Below are 14,233 nucleotides of genomic sequence, written 5' to 3'. Positions count from 1 at the left end.
AAGTGCTACTTGACTGCTTTGTGTTTCGATAGTGTATAGACTAGCACAGCTTCATCTCTGTTACTATTCATTTAAGAGATGGAAGATAACAAGATACAGATAACTATGGGCTTGGATTACTGAAGACCTGGAACACCAAATATAAGTTTTGGTTCGCACACATATTTTCAGATACTCTTTATTAAATTAACACATCCCATGGGAATGTATATATATCTGGGGTCTCTTCTATCTGATACTACAGACAGACAAGGTGGGCGAGGTAATATCTTTTATTGGACCACATCTTTTGATTTGGGGGTTGGAGTCACTGTGTTGTTATATGGACTAAGTATGAGCTGCTATCCTTGAAGGCTGTCCTCCATTATAACTGCCCCTCCCATAGGAACATCACAAATGTCCTTTTCACCATTGTCTCCTTGCATTAGCAGTTTATTATTTATCTTGACAAGAGACTGGTACCAGTTCTTCATAAAGAATCTCTGTAGTTACTGAATATGGTATCTTGTCAAGGTTGTTATACCATTACATGAAAACAGTTTTCCTTGTAGCTTGAGACTGGCTTAAAGGCTTTCTTTGCCTGAGTTTCACTGTGAATAACCAGCCAAACTTATCTTCTAGAATCTTTCCTTTACCAAAGGCATCTCTGATCTTGTGTTAATGACTATGTTGAAACCACCTTCTTTTTTGCAGAAATTTATTATTAATCTATGTTTCTGCATTTTTGATGCTGCAAGAGTTAGCTGGGTCCTGTTTTTGTTGTAATGATTATATCCACACCAGAAAGTCATCCAAGCGCAGGTATTCGTAAATTCACTGAGACCTGAAGTTTGCAACCATATTTACTAACAACTCATTAATCCTTGAGGCACTCAGGATCTCAATGGAAGGAACCTATGCTGACAATGTTTAACTCAGTAAGGCTGTGTCTACACTAGCCAAAAATTTCGAAATGGCCATGCATATGGCCATTTCAAAGTTTACTAATGAAGTGCTGAAATACATATTTAGCGCCTCATTAGCATGCGGGTGGCCGTGGCACTTCGAAATTAACACGGCTTGCCGCAGCACGGCTCGTCCAGACGGGGCTCCTTTTCTAAAGGACCCCGCCTACTTCGAAATCCCCTTATTCCCATCTGCTCATAGGAATCAGGGGACTTTGAAGTAGCCGGGGTCCTTTCAAAAAGGAGCCCCGTCTGGATGAGCCGTGCGGTGGCGAACCGCGTCAATTTTGAAGTGCCGCGGCGACCCGCATGCTAATGAGGTGCTGAATATGTATTTCAGCGCTTCATTAGTAAACTTAAAAATGGTCATTTGTATGGCAATTTCGAAGTTTTGGGCTAGTGTAGACATGGCCAAAGTGAATAACAGAAACTTCTGTGCCAGTCTTATGAGCATGTAGACCTTCGAAAGGTATGGGAATGAAAGTTTCCTGCAGATATGGGCCTTTGCTTAATTGCAATGTTAGGAGTATGTGTCAAGGTTCTCAGAGCTGAAGCCAGACCCAGCTCATTGCCCTCCGACATATCCTTAAACCTTGCAGCAGGAGTTGATCCCTGGCAGCTTATTAGTGTTCTATGCCTGTGGCTATGTTTCTCGTCCTGCTACCTGCTCTCAGTTCCTTTACTGTTCCTACCTCTTGCTCTGTGTTCCTAGATCCACCCCTGGTTTTCTTCCCCAGCTCAGAGTTCCAAATTTCTGCACCTGCCTCTGCTGCAGATAACAAACTGACTCTGATGCTTGACTATTGATTACTGGCTCTTGACAATGGTTCACTTCCTGAACTTAGTTGACTGACTCCGGATTTGGGCTCTGGACATTAGATCTGCTCCACCCATCCGGACTCCTTTCCTGACCATTAGGTAAGTTTGCCCACAGCCTGTTTCATAATGGTATGTGGCTGTATGGGGTATTCTAGATCAATTTATTCTTTCTTGCTATCTGTAGTTCCTTTCCATTAGGAAGCTCAGCTTATGAAAAGAGAATTGCAGCTGTTATCTGAATAGAAGTGATCCTGGCTTGATTTGTCTCCTCCATTGTCTCTGTTCCTAAATTTGTTTCTGTTGTATTCTGAGTTCTTCCTAAAATTTCTCCATAAGTCCCACTGGAGCTCTAAAAGGCCTGTCTGTTCCTTTGTTAAGGTTGGTTATCTTCTTTCCTCTCAAGTTTCTGAAGGCAAAGGCATTTATTTATTTATTTATTTGTCTGCTACATCAGTTTCTATTTTTCCCCGCTTTCCCTGAACAGTTCGCTTCCTTCAAACTTGGCAGGTGATAATATTTCTTCAAAGTTGGCTGTCTGCCTTCCAAGGACACAGCAGGAGCTATCTACTAGCAACAATACTGGGTGCCATGGTCCTCAGGGAAGTTTCAGGAAGCCAGTGATTATCTCAAATACGAAAAATGATGCCAAACAGTGTTTTGGATGATAGATTTTAACTTTCTTGTCCTTTGAAACTTCTACATATTTAATTTTGTTACATTAAGAAGAAGTGGGTGGGCAAAGCCAGTGATGAGTAGAGCTAACTAGGAAATGATTTCCCAGGGATATTTCAAAATTTTTCCCACTTTGAACTGGGATAAAAAGTCAAACTCAAAAATAGTCAGTGAACTATAAGTAACAATAATATAAAAAATTAGGTTCAGGTCAATTTTAAACATTTCATTTTCAAATCTTCATTTAATAACTAAAACCATTTTTGTTTTGATAAATTTTCATTACAAATGGAGTAGACTTAAATGTAAAAACAATTAGAAGTCCTGTGGCACCTTATAGACTAACAGATTATTTGGAGCATAAGCTTTCTTGGGCAAAGACCCACTTTGTCAGATGCACCTGCCCACGAAAGTTTATGCTCCAAATAATCTGTTAGTCCGCTAGGTGCCACAGGACTTCTCCTTGTTTTTGCGGATACAGTCTAAGATGGCTATCCCTATGAGACTTAAATGGAGTGGATTTTAAAATGGAAAAGTTAAATTAAATTAAATGAACCCATTCCCGCAGAAAGTTTTGGCTTAAAAAATTAGTGTTTTCCTGTGAAAAAATATTTTGCTGAAAAATTCCCAGCTAGCTTTACAGTGGAATTCAGCTCAAAATTTTGCCCAAGCATCCCCACTGAATGTCCATAGGTTTCTTCTTTTGGGAAGACACATTGCTGTACAAGAATATTCATGGCCTTTGTCAAGGATGAAGCTGCATTCACTTTTTGGAACAGAAAGGCACTTCACTGCATTTTCAAGACTTACCTGAACTATGAAATAGTGACCTTATTTTTATGGGGATTTTCCCTCAGTGTAGCTGGGTCTACACTTCAGAGTTCTGTCAACAGAAGAGGCCTTCTGTCAACATAACTAAGGAGCATCCACACTAGAAATGCGTTCTGTCTAGAATCTGTTGACAGAACACAGCAGTTTTCCCCGAAGAGTTCTCTCTTGACCTACGAGATACAGTGCCTCTGTCAACAGATTCTTCCAACAAAAAAATAGTGTAGACGCACTGGGGAGCCCTCTGTCAACAGAGAGGGCTTCTGGTTCACTGGGCTGCCCTGTTTGCAGAGCTGCTGGTTGGCTGTTTTGTCAAAAGAGGGCTGGGCATTCTGGCCGCTCTCTCTCTATAGAGGGTGCTGAGAGGGGGATCCTGTATTCTGTTCTGTAGACAGAGGTTCTGTCAGCAGTTTCACAAAGTTACGTGTTCTGTAGACAGAGGTTCTGTCGGGAAATATCTTTTGACAGCGACTTCAGCTTTTTCTTATAAATATCCAGGTTGGTTACCACTCTCTTAACTATGAAGCTGAATGATTATACTGAAACGGACCTTTCATTTACAATAGCCAGTAATTAAAGATTCAGAATTTAAGAGTTATCCATTGAGATACTTCTCTGCCTTCAAGATCCATGTGCAGAAGGTAACAAATGTATGACACTATCCTCCTTCAGCAATCCTTACTTCTGCCCTTCATGGGACTGGGATGCCTGTTGGGGAAAGGGAAGCAGAAGAATGGATTGGGGGAATATCTCACTAAGAACATCAGGACAGCAGGGGGACAGGCACATTCTCTTCCCTCTGGTTCCATAGCACTAACATGTAAAAGATAACACAGCCTGAATCTCTTTGTTCCATGAGGATTTCTCACTGATGGCTCCTCCCTTAGGAGAATTTCTGGGGCCACTTCTATTGGACGGTGAGATGCAATGAGGAAAGGAAAGCAGCCAGAAAGGTTAAGGAGAAATGGTTAGAGCAGCAATGTGAAGATCTAGAGAGGTATTACGGTGAATGTAAGATCATGGAGGTGTATAAGACAATTAGGAATATTAACAGGAAATAGCAACCGAAGCAGATGGCGATCAAAGATGAGAATGAAGGAGTGCTCATGAACAGGGAGAAGACTGTTCAGCGATGGATGTGATATTGCACTGATCTATACAAAGCACAGTTGGACACGAGTATCTGAGAGAGACTGACTGAAGAACTGAAAGAGATATCTCCACCGAGCATCGAGAGCGAGAGTGATATTTTGAAGGAGGAAGTAGAAAAAGCAGTGAAACGACTAAAGGACAAGAGCCCTGGAAATAATAAGCTCATGGGAGAGATGATCAAATATGGCAGAGAAAGCATGATTCGGGAACTATACCAACTATGTAATATAGCATGGAAAGAAAGGAAGGCACCTAAGGAATGGACAAGATCTGTGCTAGTGACAAAACACAAGAAAGGAAGTACATTGGAGTGCAAGAACTACAGAACGATCGCCCTAACGAGTCATCTAGGCAAGGTGCTGATGATGATACTGATGGAGAGACTAAGATCGCAGATAGAAGAACATATACCAGACGAGCAAGCGGGGTTCCAAAAAGACAGAAGTACCATACAGCAGATATGGGCACTAAGACTGATAGTGGAGAAAGCTCGACGAAAGAACAAGAACTTATACATTTGCTTCGTCGATTTTCAAATGGCATTTGACAGCACAGATCAGAAAGTGACTTGGGTGGTGTTGGAATTGTACGGAGTGGATAGCAGACTGATACGGTTGTTGAAGGATATCAGTGAAAATGCGGAGGCAGTAGTGAGAACATGTGGCGAGTTGGGAAGTTGGTTTAAATCAAGTAGAGGTACGAGGCAAGGAGATCTAATATTGCCAAGTATCTTCATCACACATCTGGAGAGAGCGAGGGACAAGATCAAGGAAAAGGTAGAAGGGATATCTGTGCATAGGAAAAGAATTAACAACTTGAGATTTGTGGATGATATAGTTATCATTGAGGAAGATGAGGAGAAGCTAGTGAAAACGATGCAGGTGCTAAATGAGGAAGGGAAGCGGTACAGACTGATTATGAACATCGATAAAACAAAAACAGTGGTATTTGGAGATAAGAAAATAGGAAGGAAGGTCAGTGTAGATGGTATTGAACTAGAAAATGTAGAGAAGTTCACATATCTGGGGATCAACATAATGTATGATTTTGGCTGTGTCTACACGTGCCCCAAACTTCGAAATGGCCATGCAAATGGCCATTTCGAAGTTTACTAATGAAGCGCTGAAATGCATATTCAGCGCTTCATTAGCATGCGGGCGGCAGCGGCGCTTCAAAATTGACGAGCCTTGCCGTCGCGCGGCGCGTCCAGACGGGGCTCCTTTTCGAAAGGGCCCCGCCTACTTCGAAGTCCCCTTATTCCCATGAGCTCATGGGAATAAGGGGACTTCAAAGAAGGTGGCGTCCTTTCGAAAAGGAGCCCCGTCTGGACACGCCGCGCGACGGCAAGGCTCGTCAATTTCGAAGCGCCGCTGCCGCCCGCATGCTAATGAAGCGCTGAATATGCATTTCAGCGCTTCATTAGTAAACTTCGAAATGGCCATTTGCATGGCCATTTCGAAGTTTGGGGCACGTGTAGACACAGCCCTAGACTGTAAGAAGGAAATAGCGACTAGAATAGTGAAAGCAAGAGCGAGTTTGAAGGCAATGGATAAGATCTGGAAAAGCAAAGCAATTAGCTTAGGAATGAAGCTGAGCATCTTGAAAACATGCGTATTCAGCAGCATGTTGTACGGATGTGAGACATGGGTGATAACAAAAGATTCAAAAAGAAGAATATTGGCATTTGAAAGGAGTTGTTATAGAAAGATTCTGAGAATAGGATGGATGCAGAAAGTCACCAATGAGGAATTATATAGAAAGATACAGCCAAAAGAGAACCTGCTGCAGAAGGTTATAAAACAGAAGCTAGAACTATTTGAGAATATTTGCAGAATGAATGATGAACAAAAAATTAAGACCCTGCTATTTGGTAAAATGGATGGCTCCAATAGGAGAGGCAGACCCCACAGAGAATCGATAGATGATATAGTAGATTGATGCGGAGCTAGTCAACAGAAACTAAGCCAGTCCACACTGGACAGGGAAAGATGGAAGGAAATTGTGAGAGAGGCATCAGACACCAATGGGCGCTGAGCCCACAGTTATTGATGATGATGATGACTGTGATTGGAAGTGTTCCCAAGGAGTGGGACACGGTGGGTACAAAGCCTCATTTAATGGCTTAGATGGATCTCCTAGGAATCCCCTAAGTTTGTGAGTGTGCCACACAGCAAGTTTCCTGTAGTAGAGGATGAGGGCAAATCTAGCCCCTTCCAAGCTGAATGACTGAGGAGTTACCCTATGAAGAGATTTCCAGATTTCCACCCTCACTAGCTCCATCCCAGGGAGAGAGATTGTTTTTCTGCTTAAAGAATGGAGTCAGAGACTCTTGAGCAGAAGACTTGATCTGAGATTCAGAAAAGTGCACTTTTAAAATAAATCACTTACACTTCATTGATGGTCCCAACACAGGAGACTTCCAAAACAGACTTTGGAATGTATGGCAAAGTCCCTTGTCAGCCCCTGTGGGTCCCTGTGCTTCCTGGCGGTTTCCTCTGTTGTGCCTCAGAGACTCACGGAGACCCCTTGCCTGCCCAGTCCCTTCCAGAGGCCAGAGTCTCCGCTTAGCGAGCCATCCTCATCATAGGCAAGTCCCAACTGGGGAGGACGCAGCTAGTCCCCTTGCAGGCCCATGCCTGTTCCAATGTAGTAACCCACTGGAGAAGGGTGGGAGGAGTCCAGACCCACCCTCTACCCTGGACTCCAGCCCAGGGTCCCTACAAGGTCAGGTGCCTGCTGGCAGGGCCTTCTCCCCTGCCCCAATGTAGCAACCTACCCCTGGGCCACTTCACCCACCGCTTCCCTGTGTTACCACTTGCTCTTGCTCTTGCGCGCGCCTTCCAAAACCTTTCGCCTGCAACCAGCTAGGGGGAACCTTTTATGTGGAGTGCAGGGCCTCAGCTAGCCAATGACTGCTGACTTGGCTACTAGTTAATGGGGCCCCCAGCTGTCTGCCTTAGTTGGGAAACAGGAAAGCATTCCCCCACCAGCCTGTGTACCTGCCCTCTTGTAGGATTCTGTAGCCCCCAGGCAGCGGTCTGTCACAAATGCTATCGGAGATGAGACATTTCTCCTAACTCACACTGTAGTTGGGCCTAGAAACTGGGTATCACTTAACCAAGCTGTAGTTATAAAGCATCTCATCTGTCTCACAAGGATCCCTCTAAACAATTTTCTGACCTACTGTTGAAGTAGAAGTCCCACTGGAGTCTCAGTATCTCCTTCCACAATGGTTAGACCTTTAATCCTTCCTCTGTCTGGGATATATTAATATACCTATGCTTGCTCTTTGGATGCACAAATGGATGGACATAAGACAAGTGAAACTAATTAGGATTAAACTAACTACAGTTCTTTGGCTCACTTTCCTGCAGTCTCCATTGTCAGTCTTAATCGGGAGCTCAGTTGAGGACATCTTATTGAAGGTACAATTTACAGATATTAATTCAAGCACATAAGGCCTGATCCAAAGCCCACTAAAGTCAACGGAAAGCCATGATCCAATTCCACTAAAATCAATTAGTCTTTCCACCGAGTTCAATAACAGATGATTGAGCCTAATATTAACAGACCTCTGGAGAGCTGTTTTGAGGTTATTACAGTAACCTATGAACTATTCTTTGTCCTAGCATATGAACACACATACACATATTTCCATAACAAAGACTTGGCCTGATTCTGCACATATTTATGCCAGAGTAAGGCCCTGATTCATCAAGAAAAAACAATGGTGAAACTCCCATTGACTACACTGGATCCAGAATTTCTCACATGTGACTAAATTTAAGCAGTGAGTGATCCCCCTGGACATGATCTTAAATACCTCCCTGAACCAGGACCTATAACAGGAACAAGACCACTATTAAGAAAGAGAGTATCATTTTTATAGTTACTTTTTGACTCAGAACAACCATATGTTAACCTTTCTGATATTTACTCTTTCTACTTGGTGAGAATTTAAGAAACATGTCTAGGTCAAATCCCAAAGTTATTGTGAGCTACAGTTTTCACAGTAGTACAATAGGAACAAAAGTGTCGTCTTAAGTAAGGAAGAAAGTTATGAGGTGAATTTTTAGAGTGTGTGTGTGATCTTCCCAATTTCTTATACATTTACCAAGCAAATGACTATGTCATTGTTCTGTTTACTTCTCAGGGTACATCTACACTCACCGGGAGATCAACCAGTTTGGAGTCAATATTCTGGGGTTTGCTTTTGCATGCCTGGGGGAACATGAAAAATTAAACTATTGGGGTCAGCAGTTGACCCCTGTTCTCCTCATTTTTGTGAGAAGTAAGGGAGCTCAATAGGAGAGTTTCTCCTGTTGACATCGCTCAGTGAGGATGGCCAGGTAAGTCAATCCTAGATACGTTGATTCCAGCTATGCAACTGCCATAGCTGGAATAACGTATCTAGGATTGACTTTAAGGTCTAGTGTAGATCTGTCCTCAGTGATTAAAAACTTCAGTGTAAACAGGGAGTAACTTCTCTCTTTCTAAAAAGGCTCACAAATCCTTTCTAAAATAACCTTTCATCAATTTTGTAAGTTCTAGTCTATTAAAATTATTATTGCTCTCAGGAAACCAACAGCAAACTTTGAAAATCCTACACATATTTTCTTCATCCATTTATTTTACTGTTTAGTACTTCTTAGATATTATTTTTAAAATTCATAATTCCCAAAAATGTTCCCTTATCTTTTGCCCTAAAAATAACATTTTACTGAATGTTAAAACTATCAGAGATCTTAGTTTTAGCAAAACTATATACAGCAGACTGCAAAAGTCTGTCTGGAGAGGTATATAAGTTTCTATTTATTTATTTATTTAGTTAGTTAGTTAGTTCATTAGGTAAAGTGATGTGTCTGATTCAATATTACCCATGCTTTGTACGTATTCTCAGTCATATGTTGGTCAGTAAAGTAAATGGTAAGTTTTTGCTCTTATCAGAACTTCAGAACCAGTATAGTTACGAGAGTGTGACCTGGATTTTTAAAGGGATGTGCAGATTAGTACCATCTGATGACAACGAGAGGACTCTAAGATCATCAAGACAACAATGAATGAGCATTAGTAATTCTAAGCACTGTGATGCAACCCCAAATATGAAAATACACCAAATGTGTTCTGTATCCTAGTTTGTTTTGGTACTTTTAATATTTTAGAACTTAATGGAAGGTTTTATGTTAGACCTACCATTTGTGATGCTCAAAACAAAACTACCGAAGCTAGTTTCAACACTATAGCTAAACTATGTTAAGGTTCAGAAGGTGACAGTGTATTATTCACCTTTGAAGTTAATAAACAGATATCTGAAATATTATCAACAATACCCAGACCTATTATAAATAAAAAAGTGTGACTTTATAGTCTCCCTTGGCCAATTAAACAACTGCCATTTAGAAGCCAATTTAAGTCTGCTAAAGTCTGCTATGTGTACTTTCTTCCTTAAAGGAAAAGACAGCTTCCAGCAGCAGGAGTATCAGATTCTTACAGCATCCATGACACTTGTAAGTATTCAGTGGTCAGAACACCACTACATATCCTTCAAATGATATGGACCAGTGAAGCTGGAAGGTATCTTCACTGAACCAAACAGCCTGGTATCTCAGCAATCCACCAGGACATGAGCCCCCAGCATGCCCCAGGTGGTGTGCAGAATCTAGACTAAAACAGGTAGTGGAATTTGCATTTTGAAAATCAACTGTTCTGAATGTTGAACTCTAAGGATACTTTCCAGTTATAATACTGGCCTCCAAAATACAAACATTTGCAGTTAAAAGGTATTCAATTGTTATTCGAGTATCTAGAAATGGGAATTGTTCAGATACTTAGGTAATGGGTGCCAACAAAACACTAAACAAACAAACACAGATAATAAAAGAAGGCATTTATGGTATTTCTGAAGCTAAATTATCCTGGCACATATTAAAATTAGATTTTCAAAAAATATTCTACATTAAACAGTAATGTATCATGTAATTTAAAATCTTATACTGTTTTTTCCTATTAGTGCAAGGTATTAATCAGAAATCACTTAATATTAAAATAAAGGACAAAATCTTTTGAAAATGCTTTGCTTTTTGTAATACCGTACCACCATACTTGTTTATATCATTACATTCTTTGAACAAAAGGAAGTATATACCCATTATAAGGGAAAAAAATTAAACCCTTCAAATACCCTTTTAATTTTCTAACTACTCTTTAAACTATACACAGTGCTTTCACCTCCTGACACTATTTCATATGGTCAATCTTCTACATCATGATTCGTTACCACATTAACATGAAAATAACGAAGTTGTCGTAGATACAAACATTATGGAATCACAAGTTTTGATGCACAATATGGACATTACCTGAACGTCAGTAATGTTAAAACACATGTAAATATGATTCTTTGTACAAAGATCAATTCATAGGATTTAAGTATACATATTACAGTTTAAAATATATTGTACTGATGATAACATCCCCTTTGTAAAGAGACAGAAGTGTGGGGAGTGGGAAGGGGAAGAAACGGCCTATAATAACAACAGGTTTCTCAAGTCATGAGCCTTTATCTGCACAGTCAAATCTAACATTTACACTTTAGTATTATGGATTCAGTATGGTATCTCATGGTGTTGGGGTGATTACCACAAGAGAAAGATGGGAAGCTGGCAAGATGCTGCCTCCCAAAACAAACAGCCCAGGGAGTTCATAATGGGATTTAAAACAGATGCTAGTAAACCATGCCTGTTTGCCCATGCAATCTTCTTTGCACATTATATTTTAAGAGGCAGCTACTAAATTGTAATTCTGTTTGCAATACACACCTCTAAAACGGTTTTATAAATGGAGAGCTATGCATATACCAAACTATATGGTGTTACAGGGTCTAGGGACTTTTCCACTTTTCTACATTTCCAAGCACCCAACACTGACAGTGATATGCAGGGGGAATTACTCCTCTCTAGTCAACTTCCCATCAGAAGTGTCCTAGCTTCACAAACTAATGGAGAAATTTTACCACACTGAGTTTTTCTCTCAGGTATCAGGCAGATCGGCATCAACTTCGGCAACAACTTCTCCGAGCACTCAGAAAAGGGGAGGGAACAAAGGAAGTTTGTTTGGCGAGGCTAAGCAAGGAGGGTAGCCAGAGCAATCCCTCATTCCCATCTTTGTCTGATTTGTGCTAAACAAGATGACATTGAAGAGATTTGACACGTCATTATCGTAAGTCCTTTCCCGGAGAGGAAATATTACAGACTCTATTGCCAAAACCTTCCAGAAATGTTAGTTACCACAGCACCATCCTTCCATATTAAACTGACCGCACGGATCATGACTAATGGGTCAGTGCTCCTTTAAGGTGCAACACACGTGGTATTTCTGTGATGCGACTGTGGGTTCTACATCCCATACCTGTGGTTGTGTCGTCCCCCCAGCTCAGTGTGTGTGTCCGAGGGGGAATTCCCCCCTCCCCGCCCATGCCCCTAACTCCATCTCCCCTCCTTTGCTGCAGCTTGTCAGGTCGAACTCAACTTTTCTCCCTCCAGGCATTTACTGAGAATCACTAAGTTTGGGGCTGGATCGCACCACCCCTCCCACCTGCTAGCTTCTCCCTCCATTCACGTTCCCCCTTACCTGCTGGCCAGGCTCTGCCTGCAGTGCTGCCTGAAGGGCATCAGGTGGTAGTTCATGGCGTCCAGCAGCAGCTTCTGGCAGACCGGGTCGGTGCGCATGAAATCCACCGACTGGACCCGCTCTACCAGCTCCGGGGCCGGAATGAGGGCGAAGCGGAGGCGCTTCATGAGGTCCGGGGCATATTGCATGCGGGTCTCCCGGTCGTGCTCCAGCCACAGCACGGACATCTGGAACAGCGCCAGCTCGGACTCCACGGGGGGAGGCAGCGAGTCGAGCAGGGCGCGCATCTCCTCGAAGTTGAGCAGCAGCACGTCCTCCACCAGGTACTTGTTGGCCAGTTTCTTGGTCTCCTCCAGGCCGTGCAGGGCGGCGATCTTGCACACCTGCTTGTAGTTCTGCACCGAGATCTGGTCGTTCAGGAACTGTACGCACAGCTTGGTGACCTGCGGGATGTGCAGGATCTTGCTGACCGACAGCACCTCCTCCACCGTGTCCAGGGACAGGGTCACGTTGGCCGTGTACAGATACTCCAGCACCAGGCGCAGCCCGATGGAAGAGCAGCCTTGCAGCACGAGGTTGTTGATGGCCCTGGGGCTGGCCAGCAGCTTGTCCTCGGGGGAGGAAGAAGGGGTGCCCGGCTCCTCCTGCTGCTGCTCTTTGGGGGGTGCCCCCAGGCCCAGCCCGTCCTGCGCGCCCGGCCCCAGCGCCAGGGCTTGGGGGTGGGCGCCAGCGGTGCTGGAGAAGAGGGATCGGAAGTACTGGGAGCAGGAGGCCAGCACGGCCTTGTGGCAGTGGAACTGCTGGCCCTGGGCCGTCAGGGTCACGTCGCAGAAGAGCTGCTTCCTCCACAGCAGGTTGAGGCCATGCAGCAGGTTGTCGCTGTGGCTGGGGTCGAAGGTGGAGGTCCTGTCCCCGGATCTGGACATGGCGAGCAGCCTCCACGCACCTGCCTCGGAACCCTCCTCCAACCTGGGCAAAGGGGGCGGAGGGGGGGGACACGGGACGGGGACAACAATAAACACAGGGCGTCACAGCAGGCCTGGAGCGCTCATGATTGCAACCAGAGCCTCCCCGCTCAGCCGCCCCCGCCCCAGAGCAGCGGCCCCAAAGCCATGCACCGCAGCACCCAGCCGGCGCCGGGGGCTCCTGGCGGCACGAGGCTGCACAAGCTCCCGGGGCCGGCGCCTGGCGCGGGGGCTTTGTCCTCCATGCACGGGGGCTGCGTGGCGAGGCGCAGACGGAAGAAGAGGGGCAGGGACGGCGCGCGGCTGGGAAAGGCTCGTCCTCCACTCCCGCCCCTGCCGGCTTTTTTTGGCTGGAAATCCGGCCGGTTACCAGGGGAGGAGCGAGGAGGAGTCGGGGGCTGTTCACAAACGGCAACGCTCCGCGCTGCCCGGAGACACCCGCGTGGGCCTGGCGGAGGACCCCCCACTCCACCCCACCTCATCGCTGCCCAGCGCGGCTCGCCCGCCCCCACCCCGCGCGCCCAGCCTGTTGCTCGCCTCCCCCCCCCGCCGCCCTGTAGCGCCAGGCTCAGCTCCGCGCGCGCGCCGGTAGGGGGAGCGGGAGGGGGCCCAGACTCGCGCTGCCCCGGCGCGGCTCTGCACGGGGTGGCGCCTGGGGGGAGGGGGGTTGTGCTGCCCTGAGGCGGGAGGCGCCGCCGCTGTTAACTCCGCCAACTGCGGGAAGTTCAAGTGTGTGGCCTGGTGGGGAGGGGTAGGCCCGGCCCTGCTGCCGCCCGCCCGAGGGGGCCCTGCCCGGCACCTTCCCGGCCTGGCGGCATCCCGCCGCAGCTCTTCCCCCGCCTCGGCGGGACGCTGCAGGGCCCGGCTCAGTCCCTGGCCGCGCGGCGCCCGCCTCCCGCGCACTTCTTCTCCCATTGCCCGGGTGGCGGGGGGGGGGGGGGGTCCGGAGCCACTTTCCCGGCCCCGCTCCGGCCGCCCCCGGCACTCCCAGCCCGGGCTGCAAAGCTCCACGCGCCTCTCCCTTTAAGTGGACCCGGTCAGCCCCCCCCCCCACCTCCTCCCTCCCCCGTTTCTTCCTTCTTTGCCCATTTCTTGCAATCGGAGTTTATCCTCCAAAGGCGTTTGTTACACAACTCCCCCCGCCCCCGCCAACACACATATACACACACACACCCCGCTCCTCCCCACCACAAACAAGCCAGGAGACACCAGAAAATGCACACA

The 14,233-nt window shown here is 45.6% G+C and overlaps 1 protein-coding gene across 1 annotated transcript in view; it reads right to left on the bottom strand.

Annotated features, from left to right (window-relative positions):
* KLHL14 (kelch like family member 14) overlaps nucleotides 1-13,320 on the bottom strand; it is a 94,916-nt gene extending 81,596 nt beyond the window's left edge. Inside the window, exon 1 of the mRNA XM_074985810.1 lies at nucleotides 12,045-13,320. Coding sequence (XP_074841911.1) covers nucleotides 12,045-12,970 — 926 coding nt within the window. The 5' untranslated portion in view covers nucleotides 12,971-13,320. The remainder of the gene's footprint in view (nucleotides 1-12,044) is intronic.
* Between the last annotated feature and the right edge of the window lie 913 nt (nucleotides 13,321-14,233).

The sequence above is a fragment of the Carettochelys insculpta genome, chromosome 2 (genome assembly GCF_033958435.1).
Source record: "Carettochelys insculpta isolate YL-2023 chromosome 2, ASM3395843v1, whole genome shotgun sequence".
NCBI lineage: Eukaryota > Metazoa > Chordata > Testudines > Carettochelyidae > Carettochelys > Carettochelys insculpta.
The sequence above is the reverse complement of the archived record's forward strand: the minus strand, read 5'-3'. Positions and strand labels throughout refer to the sequence as shown.